General features: G+C 40.4%; 1 protein-coding gene across 3 annotated transcripts in view; it reads right to left on the bottom strand.

Moving 5' to 3' along the window:
• LOC126181702 (tRNA (guanine(10)-N2)-methyltransferase homolog) overlaps positions 1-13,673 on the bottom strand; it is a 178,484-nt gene extending 164,811 nt beyond the window's left edge. For 2 of the 3 annotated variants that reach the window (XM_049924792.1, XM_049924793.1), the window contains exon 1: positions 13,523-13,673. In XM_049924792.1, coding sequence (XP_049780749.1) covers positions 13,523-13,579 — 57 coding nt within the window. In that variant the 5' untranslated portion in view covers positions 13,580-13,673. Of the gene's footprint in view, positions 1-13,488 lie in introns of all 3 variants that reach the window. The other variant, XM_049924791.1, reaches the window with a different exon arrangement.
• Positions 13,674-14,328: the final 655 nt, after the last annotated feature.

Here is a 14,328-nt window from a genome sequence, read left to right as displayed (position 1 = left end):
GAATTTGACATGACCATCTACTTCCATATTGGCCAGCACCAGTATCGAGTGCCTAAAAGGGGAGATTGATTTCTCTCTGCAGTTTGTAAGAGGCAGCAAGCTCATCTGCGACTCTGAGGATAAAGTTCTGAATTTGATAAGGCCTTTCCCATATTGGCCAGTGCCGGTATCAAGTGCCTGCAAGGGGAGACTGGCTCCCGTCTGCGGTTTGTAGAGGGCAGCAAGCTCATCTGCTATGCTGAGGATAAAGTGCCAATGTGAAATCTTCTCAGATGTAAGTAACTTAAAAATTGTGTGAGCGTTGATCACGGCAAGGTCAAGAATATTGCAAAATACACGCACAGGCCATCGGTGGGTGCCAGCTTGGACACTGTAATGTCTAGCCATTTGGTCAACTATATTGATTCCATCATTAGTTTCATAATAGAACTTCACCATTTCTGGAAGTTTCTTCTCACTATTCTCATTCATCTGACATCCGGCATACATTTTTTTTCTTTTTCCCTTGGTATGCTATGAGAAGATTGTCACTGGACTTTTAAGAGTGTTGCATACAATGTGTCATCTCCACTTCACGTTCCAGGAAGGGCCTCCTTGAGTGACCTTCGAAGACCAACTAAACTTGTTCCTTTTTGTTTCAGTTCATCTGCCTGTTTCATGGCGGTGAAGAAGTTGTCAGTAGTTATGTCCCGTAAGGGCGACGCACCTGACATCTGCTATTGTGTAAGAGAACTGTTAGCAGTGCCCCAGACAGCAACATAGAAGGGGATGGGGGGATTTCCCACAGTATAACATGTTATTCTTAGCTTCCCAGTCTCACTCCATAGGTCTGCATGTTGCCTGTACATAGTAAACAGAAAGCCGTGCTGTATAAAGTATCATCCAACCTCCGAATATTTTATATTTCATGTTCTTCATGTCAAGGATGTAGCATCTCACCTACATTGTATAAAATATATACAGAAGTAACTTTACAGAATTGGAAGAAAAAATGTCACGCTATGGGAATACCAATAAATGATAGAACAATATACTCGTTACAATTTGCAGATGACCAACTGATTATAGCCCAAGACTATGAGGACATAGAGTATATGACCAGAAAATTGATTCAAGAATACAAAAAATCAGGTCTAAATGTAAACATGAATAAAACAAAGTACATGGTAATTGGTGGAGTGAATGGAGACTTAATATTAGAAGAAGGGATGGGAACAATAACAGCTACTGAGGAATATAAATATTTAGGTGTGAAAATTACAAATGATGGGAAACAGGACAAAGAAATTAGATCAAGAATAAATTCTGGAAAGGCGACAATCTCTTTATTGAATGGAATTCTCTGGGACAAACACATAACAACAGATAACAAAATAAGGATTTTTAAAACAATAGTTAGGAGCATTATTACATATGGTTCAGAAGTGTGGACAGCAAAATGACAACTGAAATCAAAATTATTAGCCACAGAAATGGATTTCTGGAGACGTTTAGCAAGAATATCAAGACGAGAAAGAATAAGAAATGAAGTAATCAGAGACAAGATGAAATGTAAAAATTCAATTATTGATTTCATCGAGCACAAACAACTTAAATGGTATGGACACATCAGACGAATGGAACAGGAAAGGCTACCAAAATGCATAATCGACTGGGTACCAATTGGAAGAAGAAAAAGGGGACGACCACCTGATACATGGAAACAGGGAGTTCAGTCAGCAATGAGGAAGAACAACATTCCTGAAGATTTATGGACAAATAGAGAAGAGTGGAGAACAATAATTAGTGACTTACTGTAATCTAGAATAGGTGCTGGAAAAATGTACTCACATTGTAAATCCAGAATAATAATAAAATGTTCTTTTTGGTCCAAAGTATCATAACATTCTCTAACATCTCGTGAACAATGTCGAGGCATGCCCAGAAACTATTTAGTGTCTGAAAACTGGTGTCAAAATGTGTATGGGTCAAAAATAACTCACATGGTACTACTGGTATAACAGGTAAATTTTTCATACTTCTATGTGAGCTAGGGGGATGAAATTTTGGTGAGTTGTACAACCTCATAAATGGTGAAAAGTCACAGGAGCGTTTGGTTGTGCGATGATTATGGAGGGAACTACGGCCTTCGAAAAACCATCGTGGGTCAAAAATGACCCATATGGTCTTTGGCCCTTTCCGAAACCTCTAGCTTGAATCCATTTCTCTCCTCACCTCTGTGACACCCCGCACACCCACTTTGAAACATGCTCTCCAAAATCCACAAACCCAACAATCCTGGACACCCATTTTAGCTCGTTATTGTGCCCCCACTGAAACAATTTCAGCCCTCACTGACCAACAACTCCGACCACTTGCCTGTAATCTAGCCTCCTATGTAAAATATACCACTACCTTCACCAAATCTCCACTGTTCCCACCCTTCTATCTCCTGGACCCCTACTCATCACTGTTGATGCCATCTCCCTACACACCAACATCCCTCATGCCCATCGTATTAGCACTATTGATCACTACCTTTCCCAATGTCCTTCAGACTCCAGACCCACAACTCATACACCTTACTAATTCTCCTTTGAAGGGACAGTGTACAAAGAAATCCACGGCACTGCCATAGACCTGCATGACACCCTCCTATGCTAACCTGTTCATGAGCCATCTACAGGAGACCTGCCTAGCCTTCCAAAATGCCAAATCCTTCGTCTGGTTCAGGTTCACTGATCATCACGATCTGCAAATAGGGCCAAGACACCCTACCCTCATTCCTTCACAACCTCTATACCTTCTCTCCCACACGCTTCTTCTGGTCCTCTTCGACCCAGCATCCTACTTTTTGGACATTGACCTTCTCCTCTCTGATGGCTCCATTCACTCCTCTGTCCACATTAAACCCACCAACCACTAACAGTACCTGCATTTCAACAGCTGTCATTCTTTCCGCACCAAAAAGTCCCTCCAGTACAGCCTGGCCACCTGAGGAAAAGTGAAAAGAAATCCCTTGACCATTATGCTGAGGGTCTCACCAAGACCCTCAAAGGCAGATGCTATCCCCAGTGCAAACCGATCATCTGTGCCATTTCTCCACACAGCCCCTATCCCCCACCACCCCCAATGACCCACTACAAAGGAGTGCCCCCTTTGTCACCCAATACCACCCTGGACTGGTATGCCTGAAACACATTCTTCATCGGGGATTTGATTATATATCATTATGCGCTGAAATGAGGAACATCCTACCAAGGATCCTTCCCACTCCTCCTAAAGTGGCGTTCCATCAGCCACCAAATTTCCGCAACATCCTAGTCCATCCTTATACCACTCCCAAACCCAAACCCGTGCCATTGGGATCAAATCCCTGAGGAAGACCCAGGTACAAGACCTGCCCAATCCACCCACCCCGAACATCCTATTCCAGTCCTATCACAAGCTTATCCTACCTCTTCAGAGGCCGGACCATCTGTAAAAGCAACCATGTGATGTACCAGCTCTGCTGCAGTCACTGCACAGCTTTTTATATTGGTGTAACTACCAACCAGCTGTCTACCAGGATGAATGGTCACCACCAAACTGCGGCCAAGAGCAAAGTAAGTCACCCTGTGGTGCAACATGGAGCTGAACAGAACATGCTTGATTTCAATGGCTGCTTCACAACCCAGGCCATCTGGATCCTCCTCTCCACCACCAGTTTTTCTGAACTGCACATGTGGGTATTATCCTTAAAGCCAATTTTCCACTTCCAAAATTATCCTGGCTTTAATCTACTGTCCCCAAATCCTCAACCCAAAAGTTTCCACAACTTCTCTCCTGTCAGCTCCTCCCTAATCATCCCCTTAGACTCTTTGTGTGCCGCCCTCTGCCAATGCAAACACCCGAGTTTCCCCTTCCCTGCTCCTCTCTTTTCTGCTCCGTCCCCTCCCTCCCCACCTCACATCCTTCTAATGCTGCACCTGATGGCAGCCACCCCCATTCGGCATGACAGATGCATGCTTTGTGTGTGTGTGTGTGTGTGTGTGTGTGTGTGTGTGTGTGTGTGTGTGTGTGTGTGTGTGTGTGTGTGTGTATTTCCTTTTATGACTTTGGCCAAAATCTAAATGCGAAAAAAAGTTTTCACTGTGCCTGTCTACAACCCAACGTGTCATCCTTATGGTGAGTAGCAATCTACCTATCAAAAATTGGAAATGTTTAATTGTCTAGTGGTGCCTATCCACAAGCACAGTTTATTGTCCATAAACCTAGTAGAGTAATGTACTTTAGGACTCATAGTCTCCTTATGCAAACATGTTTGTTTAAAACTATACAAACTGTTTTCAGGTAATAAGAGACTCAAAGGGTACTTTATCAATAAACCATCTAACTGACTGTACAGAGTTTGTTGGAACTTGAATAATCCTTCTTTAAGTATGTCTAGGATGTTGTTTGTGTCCAATGGAAACATTCTGTTAAAATTTCCATAGCCTCGCCAACAGGAATATTGAAAATAGGCTGCTGATGTCAAACAAGATTAGCTTGCACTAGGTGGAATAGGTACAGCTCTTAATTCTTCCACTAATGCAAGCAAATTAGGTATTCTAAATTTTGGTTTAACTCTGGCTATTGTCAAACAAGGTGCTGAAACTGAAAACACTACAAGCCTTACTAGAATATCTTTGAAAACCCATACTATTTGGTTGCTATAGGATTCATGTTTGTGAGGTATTTGGAGTTACTACTAGTAAATATGGACTGGTTGACTGTAATAAAGTTCTTCACTTCCAAAGAATATTTCTCTGTAGGATTGTAGGGTACCTCAGGGAATTCTGTAGAATTGAGGCATGTAAACAGTTTTTCAATATATTCTGACCAATCAAGTAACACTAAAACTGTTTCCCCTGTCAGCTTTTTTGGCAATCACATCTTGAAAACAGTTATTTCTTTATTGTGGTCAACACTCTTTCTTGCCTACAAGTTTAGAATTCCCTCAGTTACCTAACAGTCACAATGACATATTCTATGAAAGTCAAGAACCTTATTAAAACCTGCCAGTCCATACTAACTAACAGTAATTCAAAGCTACATGCACTGTCAGAAAAAATGCAACTCTCTCGAAGACTATGTTCCGTGAACCAGGGAATAATATGTACATACTGACGGGTTGTAGTGGTAGTGAATGATTTGTCAGTGTCATCAATGATCAGTTGGTGCCCAAGAGGCTTGTTTTCTGCCCCATTTTTTCTCTGCAGATAGTAATTGTGCTGAGTTTAGCAGTGAACACTAATTGCAATATTCACTGCCAATGAGTGTGTACTCCTGTTAAACAATACAATCATCTGAATAGGGTTGCATTGTAGGCCTGCAGAGAGCAGGATGGGTGCATCAATGTACCACTGCAGATATTGGGCACAATACACCGGGGGTATGTCGCAGGTTTCAGCAGTGGTTTATGGAACATTCTCACATCTGTAGACCAGGTGCTGGATGTGAATTGTTCAAGCAGCGGTGGCCAACCAAATACTGTCCAGGGAAAAAATATTGCCCAGGGAAGAAATCGGTACACATGTTACACCTACTGTGTAACAAAGGACTATTTGGGAACCGTTTGCTTGCAGCTGGACTGAGATCACATGTGCCTCTGTCCAGGCAGACACCAACACAAAATACCACCAAGCACAGCTACTCTTGTGTTGTGAAAGAGTTGACTGGAGGGTGGAATGGCACTCTGTTTTCTTCAAGGATGGCAGCAGGTTCTGTCTGTATGTGAGTGAGGGATGTAAATGTGGACAGTGTATACCTGGTGAGCTGTCTATTCTGGAGTGCATGTGCCCATGAGACACAGGCCCCAAACCAGCCTCATGGTTTGGGAGGTGTATTATGTGTTCATGTTAAATATTTTTCCTGACAAAAGACATAGTGCAAAAATTTGAAAATTCCACCACTACAACATCTAGTCTACATGACTACTCTGCACTTCATACTGAAGTGCCTACAAAGAGTTCATCGAACCACTTTCACACTTTTTCTCTACCCTTCCACTTTCTAATAGTTCCCAGTAAAAATGAATACTTAAATCTCTCTGTTCAAGCTATGATTTCTTGTATTTTATTACAGTGATCATTTTGATCTATGTAAGTGGGCATCAACAAAACATTTTTGCACACAGAGGAGTAAATTGGAGATTGAAATTCCATAAAAAATCTCACCACATCAAAAAAGCCTTTGTTTTAATGAGAGTCACCCCAACTTGCATATCATATCTGTAACTCTTTCTGTATTTCAAAATAGTACAAAATGAACTGCCCTACTTCGAACTTTTTGCAAGTCCTCTGTCAATCCTGTCCGGTAAAGGTCCCATACTGCACAGCAACACTTCAGCAGAGGACAAACAATCATAGCGTAGGCAGCCTCTTCAGTGGTTTTGTTGCGCCTTTAAAGTGTTTCTACCAATAAAGCACAGTCTTTGATTTGCCTTCACCACAATGTTAGCTATCTGATTGTTCCAATTTAAGACATATGTAAATGTTACCCCTAGGTACTCAGTTGAATTGACACCTTTGGATTTGTGTGATTTATTGTGCAACCAAAATTCCTTTTATAAATCAAGTGGATGATCTCATACTTTTCATTATTTAGAGTCAACTGCCACTTTTTGCACCTGACAGATACCTTGTCTAAATAATTTTGCAATTGGTTTTTACCTTTCGTTGACTTAGATGGTAAATGACAGAGTCATCAGCAAACAATCTAAGAAGGCTGGTCAATATGTCTCCTAAAACATCTGAATAGTTTAGGAACAGAAGAGGGCATAAGCAATTCTCTCGGGGTTTTACTCATTGACTTTCTGTCAAATACTATGAACTGTGACTTTTCTGACAGGAAATTGTGAATCCAGTCACATAACTGAGATGATACTCCATAGGAATACTGAAGGTAACTTCTGCAACTCTGTCAACATGTCTTCATTGTCGTTAATATTTACATTTATTTGGGGCATTCGTATCTAATTGCAAACTGCTGATAGAGTGCCCTGATAAAAATGAGCAACTACAAGCAGCATCCTTCATCACATAAAACAACTAAAACTCCTGGAAGCAACTGCTGGCACGTACAGAATATCAGACATCACCTTAGTTTTATTTTCTGTTGCTGAAGGGTACCTGCATTAGGAATACCTGACAAATCAAGGTGCTGCTCTTCATGATAAAGTGTGATAAGAAAGATTAGTGGCTAACGTGCTGTCAGCAATGTGATTATCACAGATGAAGCAGAAGCTTGGCATAAGGAATTCTGGGGAAGGAAGGAAATCACCTGTGCCCTTCTCAAGAAACCAACCCAACATTTGCCTTAAATGATTCAGGGAAATCATGGAAAACCTAAATTGCCAGAAACAGATTTGAATCTTCATCCTCCCAAATGCAAGTTCAGTGTACTAACCACTATGTCACCTCCCTTGTTGTTAAAGTGTGTACAAACTCTTAAGTTTTTAACTGGAAGAAACATCACTTGTAAAATAAGTTCACTGACCATAGCCATTAATAAAGTATTCTTAGGGGTACAATGACACAATAACACTTAGTTTATCAGAAAACATGGGCATTATCTTTTTCTCCATTATCAACCCACAATTTATTGTGTCACTGAGTAGGGTAGTTGCCACTATGCTATCTGTCTTGTTACAGAATTTCAATGCTTCTACATTTCATTGAAGAATGATGTAAAAAGGACACTTACACGTATAACAATATCACCTGACAAACTGCAAGCCTTGTGGTTTTCAGTCTGCATTCACTACACCTTCAACGAAGAGACATTCTTCGTTTCCAGGCATTCATGCAGGACAGTAAGCATAGATCCCACATAAGCATCAACTTTGACCGTATAGTTTTCACACCCAGCCAGAGGAACAAAAACTGCTTGTTCAATAACAATGTCAATATGATTAGTGCTTGCTGCTTTTGCTCGTGGCCATACAACAATCAGCCTTCTCTGAACTCTTGTGCCAGTGACTATGCATTTGTCACATCCACAACACCACCACAACTGCAAGTTTTATTGCAGATGTTGATGACGCTGGATACATACTGTACCACATAAGCAGAAAAACAGATAATATGAAAGTTCTGGCAGAATGTAAATAATTTAGGAGTAGGTGATACAACTCACCTTATAGCAGAAGCGTTGAGTCATTGACAGGCTCGCTCAAACCTACACATCTCCTGTCCCGTGCTAGTCCACGAGCCCAAAGGCAATCTCAGCACTGTGTGTCTATCCTGCACAACGTAGGGGTAGAATTTTGCCATGTTAAGTATTGGAAAATCTTCCAGCAGTGAAACGGACACTTTACAGACTTGTGTGGACTCAAATAGGTTCTATTTTTAAGGTGACCACTGTAACTAAGCATAATTAGAAAGTACAAGAATTTGCAACACCTACCTCACTTCACTTGTGGCAGTATAACACCATATTGTGAGCACCAGGTGTCACTGAATACAACACATGTGAGTAGAAATAGAAGATGAATACTGTATGAATGAAACTGGTAACACTGTGAAAGGTTCTGCGGTTGTGACAGGTTCCATGTTAACTGAGGAAACACTATGACCACAATACACTGGGATCTCTTGTCCACTTTTATTACCAATATGAGTGACTTCAGGGTTTTACACAGATCAGTGCAACTCTGATCACCGAATTTTGATACACTAAAGCCATTCAAATTAAAATCAATGTACTGTAGGCCACAGGCTATGCTACAAATCAGTCTTTCACCATAACTTAAATTCCAAAAAATAATATATACCCACATAAAATATTGTTTGTATTCTAGTCTCTTCCTGCTTGTGTATGTATAACATCAATACCACATCATCGGGTCACAGGACGAAGCTGACATACAGAACCAGTAGGTTCAATTGATCCAAATTCTTACTTTCCTCAAACAAAAGGACAAATAGAAAGATATGTGTTAACATCAAAAACTAGATGTCATTTGAAAGTGTGTATTATCACAGAATATTGATCCTTGTGGGCTACCTAAACTAAAGTGTTTGATTACCTTTATCCAATCAGTCACTCACAATAACCCACCAGGCTATTGTTAAGACACTTAGAAGCTTGGCACTCTCTTAACTTTGCAAACTTCACAGGCTGCCAAAGACACTTGGAAGTCACCCATTATAGCGACTGGATACTTTTCTTGGTATGGTATCCACAAAAGACTGGCAAAAGTAGCTAGAATGTCAACCACCGCATACTTTCTTGGCATGGCATCCACAAAAGGTTGACAAAAGCACCTGGAAAGTCGATCATCAGACTTCATAAGTTCTTGGCATGCTACCCACCACACCATATGAATTGCCCGATAGTCTACATCTATACTCTGGAAACCACTGTGAAGTGCTTGGCAGAGGGTGTGTCCCATTGTACCAGTTATTGGGGTTTCTGCTGATCCATTCACATATGAAGCGAGGAAAGAATGACTGACCAAATGGCTCTGAGTGTGCTATAATTGTTCTGATCTTTCCTCATGAACCCCATGTGAGCAATACATAAGGGGTTGTGGTATATTCCTAGAGTCATCATTTAAAGCCGGTTCTTGAAATTTTATTGGTAGACTTTCTTGGAACAGATTACATCTATCTTTGATAGCCTGCCAGTTAAGTTTCTTCTGCACCTCTATGGTACTCTCCAACGGGTCAAACAAGCCTGTGACTATTCATGCTGCCCCTCTCTGTATATGTCCAATATCACCTGTTAGTCCCATTTGATATGGGTCCCACACAGTTAAGCAATATTCTAGGGTGGGTCACATCAGTGATTTGTAAGCAATCCCCTTAATCCTCTTTGTAGACTAACTGCACTTCCCCAGTAGTCTACCAATAAACAGAAGTCTACTACCTGCTTTACCCAAGACTGAGCCAATGTGATCATTGCATTTCATATTCCTACAATGTGTTACATCCAGGTATTTGTATGAGTTGGCATATTCTGATTGCGACTCAGTGATATTACAGTAGTAGGATACTATCTTTTTTTGTCTTGTGAAGTGCACAATTTCATATTTACAAACATTTAAAGCAAGCTGCCGATTTTTGTACCACTTTGAAATCCTATCACGATCTGACTGAATATTTATGCAGCTTCTTTCAGACAGTGCTTCATTAGAGGTAACTGCATCATCTGCAAAAAGTCTGAAGTTACTCTGCAAGCTCATAAAATACACAAAATGAACAGCAAGTGTCCTAACACAGCTCTCTAGGACACAGCAGAAGTTACTTCTAATTCTGTCAATGACCTTCCATCCAAGATAACATGCTATATCCTCCCAATCAAAAATCCTCAGTCCAGTCACAAATTCCACTTCATACACCATACAATTGCACTTTTGAAAAGCTTAGATGAGATACTCAGTCAAATGCTTTTCAGAAATCAAGAAATACTGCATCTACATGACTGCCTTGATCCGAAGCTTTCAGTGTGTCATGTGAGAAGAGTGAGAGTCGAGTTTCATATGATCGATGTTTTCAGAATCCATGCTAATTGTCATGGAGGAGGTCATTCTGTTCATGTCTGAATTCAGAATATGTTCTAGGAGTCTACAACAAGTTGATGTCAAGTATATTGGACAGTAATTTAATGGATAACTTCTGCTACCCTTCTTGTAGACGACTGTGACCTGTGACTACTGGGCACGGTTTTTTGTTCCAGGAATCTATAATAATCAGAAGAGGGGCTCACTTAGCCATAAATTCAATGTAGATGCTGACAAGTATTCCACTGGGCCCTGGAGCTTTGTTCAATTTTATGGATTTAAGCTGTCTCTCGACACCAGTGACATTGATGCTTATTTCACTCATCTTTTCAGTGGTACAATGATTAAATTGGAGCAATTATCCCCAGTTTTCCTTTGCAAAGGAACATTTGAAAACATAGTTGAGAAATTCAGCTTTTGCTCCACTTTCCTCAATTTCAGTTCCTGTCTCATTTGCTAGGGACTTGACACTAACTTTGGTGCCACTAAAAGCCGTTACACATGACCAGAATTTCTTCGGGTTTTGTGAAAGATCACTTGCACTATTCTGCTATGGTAGTCATCGAAGTCTTCACACAATGCTCTCTTAACAGACATGTTTCATTCAGCATTCTTCTCTCTATAGTCGTATGCTTTGTTTTACACCCTTTATGCAGTGGTCTCTGTTTCTTTAGAAGTTTCTTTACAGTAAAAATATATCATGGAGGGTCCCTCCCATAATAAACTATTCTGCTGGGTATGTATCTATCCAGTGCATGTCAACTAGACTTTTAAACTTAAGTCATAGTTCCTTTACATGCTCCTGCCCTATGATGAAAATTTCAAGTTTCTCTTTCAGATAAGATGCTATTGATTTTTTGTCTCATTTACTGAACATATATATTTTTCTGCTTGTTTTAGTTGTCCTTTGTACTTTGGCTATCTTTGCTGCGACAACCATGTCACTGATACCAGTATTGATGTAGGGATCCTCAAAGAGGTCAGGTCTCTTAGTTGCCATTACATACAATATATTTCCCTCATGAGTGGGGTTGTAAGCTACCTGTTCTACATATTTTCAGAGAAAGCATTTAGTAATGTTTCACAAGATGTCTTACCCTTGCCAACACTAACAAAACTGTAATTTTCCCCAATTTACTGTTGGATGATTAAAGTTCTCAACTCTATGGGACAAGCCCAGAAAGTCGCAGCCTAGCTTGTCACAGAATCTTCGAAGTCTATAGTTCAGTCCCTCCACTCGACTCGGAGCCATAATCAGCTTTTGGGACAATGCTACTGTTCTACTCAACACTCTCTGACAGTTACTAGAATGTACCAACTATGACCTCTCAGCCAGGATAATGGGCACAATTTGTTCCAAAATGCAACACACTCTGCAGTTGGCTGCATCCCGTTCCTCAATGGCTGTCCGAATAGCCTCTTCAACATACTGAATGAGGCTCCTAGACATACACACTCGAGTCCAACTTGTGTCCATTCCTATCCCTTGCTGCCACTTCCCTCAGGAGGAAAATCATTCACCATATATCTGATATGCTGATGATTAATAGAGCCCTACCCTTGCATTTGCCTTCTCGACACTGGATAAAACAGGTTTCTCGAAAAAAGGCGAAGTGTGCCCACTGGATCAGTTTCAGTTAACACTGGGTCAGTTTCAATGAAAGATAGCACTTCAAACTACTGTAGTATGTAAAATATTTTGTAAACATAATTTTTGTCATCTTATAATGTCTGGCATTTGCAAAATCCATCATTGTGTTGGGTCCATGCAAAAAAAGTAGATAAATAAAATTTATTTTGTATATATCTTGGCTATTTTGTATATATCTTGGCTCAGTCTAGATCCCTGAAGGTTCTCCTTCTTGATAGGCTCTGCAGGAGATGAATAATGAATAAATGCAGTGTAGCCTTACTTTTTTTTATGATCACCTGAGGCATAGTGGATAGACACACAGTACAGAGGTTTACTAGAAATGCAAAGTCATTCGCAAGACATATTTGCAAACAACTATTCTGTAGTGGAATGGAATGAACAACATATCAAAATTTCATACTGTTCCACCTAGGCCTACAAGTGGTGCAAGGAAAGAATGGTTTCTGGCAATGAACCCATGCATCTGAACAGTATTTCACTGTGAGTTACAACAAGGGTTTTGTAAAAGATCTGAGTTCTGTAAACAAACTGCAGTTTCCTAGCATCCTAACAACAAAATGATGGTTGCCTAAAGTAAAGGTGTAAGCCAGAGCTACTCTTGCAGATGGCACTTTCATTCTTTACATAGCAACATACTCTCCACAGAGTAATTTCCATGCTCCAACGCAATGTTGTTCTTAATACATAATTACTGCCTGGCGTTATATTTAGATGCAGGAATATCAAAAGAGACAGAGGTACTTCTTTTGAGAAGCCAATTTTAGGCTCATCTTGCGAGGAGGCACTAGTGGATATAGAACTGCGTTCTGAGCTTCAGATGGATTTTCTCTATTTGTAAAGAAATTTGCTGTCGCTCTTTGTGTAAGACAGATGACCACAGTAATAAGACATAAATATTATTTCACTAAACAGTTGGTCATTCAATATGTTGGGCTTTCACTAAGCTTTCTTCATTTGTTGGATTTCAATAGTACGGCTTTTGGGTTTACATGTAAATCGGCAATGTCATGTCATTTAACAAAAATTTTAGATCAATATTAGGAATAAAAAACCTGTTTCGTTACAGTGTTTCTTCCCGGAGTACAAACTTCACAAATTTCTACTGTACAACTTTCCTGTCGTATAGTCAATCTAAGTTCAGGGTTTTACACGTGCATAGTTTACTTAAACAGTGGCAACAAAGCAAGTGAGAAACAACAGAAAATAAACACCAGTGTTCCTGGTAATGATATGCAAACACTCTTTAGTTTTTGGTATTGATGTAATTTAGCATCTAGACCTACACAAGAAATTTCCTCGTTGCGCTATGACAACAACGACACATCTATACCTGTACTTTCTCACTGCTACTACAAAACACGTACCGGTATTCTAAACTCAATATGTTCATTGGCAAACCACAGCAAATAACGCTTCAGCATTACTACTTGCAGAAATAAACACTACACATTCGCTGATTCAAACATAAACACTCGCTCAATTGACGCCAAAGGTTTTCATTAATGACCACAACCCACGGACATACATTTATGTCTGTGCCACATGCCGTGACCACTGCAAGATATCAGTAGTATCTCGCAAGAGACTGGCTGTGCGTTCCTATAGATCAGTGATCTCTATACTAGATCACTGCTGTAGATCGATTCACATAGAACTTTTTTGGTGTTCTGTACCGAAGCTACGGCCCGAGCCAGAGCCCAGCACGGGCACAGGCCGTCAGTGAAACTGAGCGGAAGCAGACTGAACATGATGTGTAGGTACCAGTTCACGCACTACGTTTACATTCGACACCTCTTCCGGAAGGCGAAAACCGAATTTCGGAAATCGTTTTTCGCTGTTGTGTTTGCATGTTAGCCAAGTTAAATATGGCGTCTCGAAAACAGCTGATCCAGTTTCTGATTCAGTCATCACAATCGTTATTTCTCTTCACTTAAATATACAGGCAGATAGCTTCATACTTAGACTAACATTTCTGCTTCTCCTTCTCTGCACAATAACTCCATAGTAACCGAATATTCTTAAAACAAGACGTAACTTGACAATCCAAGCACGTTTCAAAAACCTGTAGCGTTTACGTGGGAGCGAAAACTAGATACCTATACAGCGTGAGGCAGTCCAGGCCAATCACTGCAGTAATGCAGCACATCAATACAAGGTGGCTCTTGCAGGC

The sequence above is a fragment of the Schistocerca cancellata genome, chromosome 1 (genome assembly GCF_023864275.1).
Source record: "Schistocerca cancellata isolate TAMUIC-IGC-003103 chromosome 1, iqSchCanc2.1, whole genome shotgun sequence".
In the NCBI taxonomy this organism is placed as follows: domain Eukaryota; kingdom Metazoa; phylum Arthropoda; class Insecta; order Orthoptera; family Acrididae; genus Schistocerca; species Schistocerca cancellata.
Note: the sequence above shows the minus strand (reverse complement) of the source record. Positions and strands in the feature narration are given on the sequence as shown.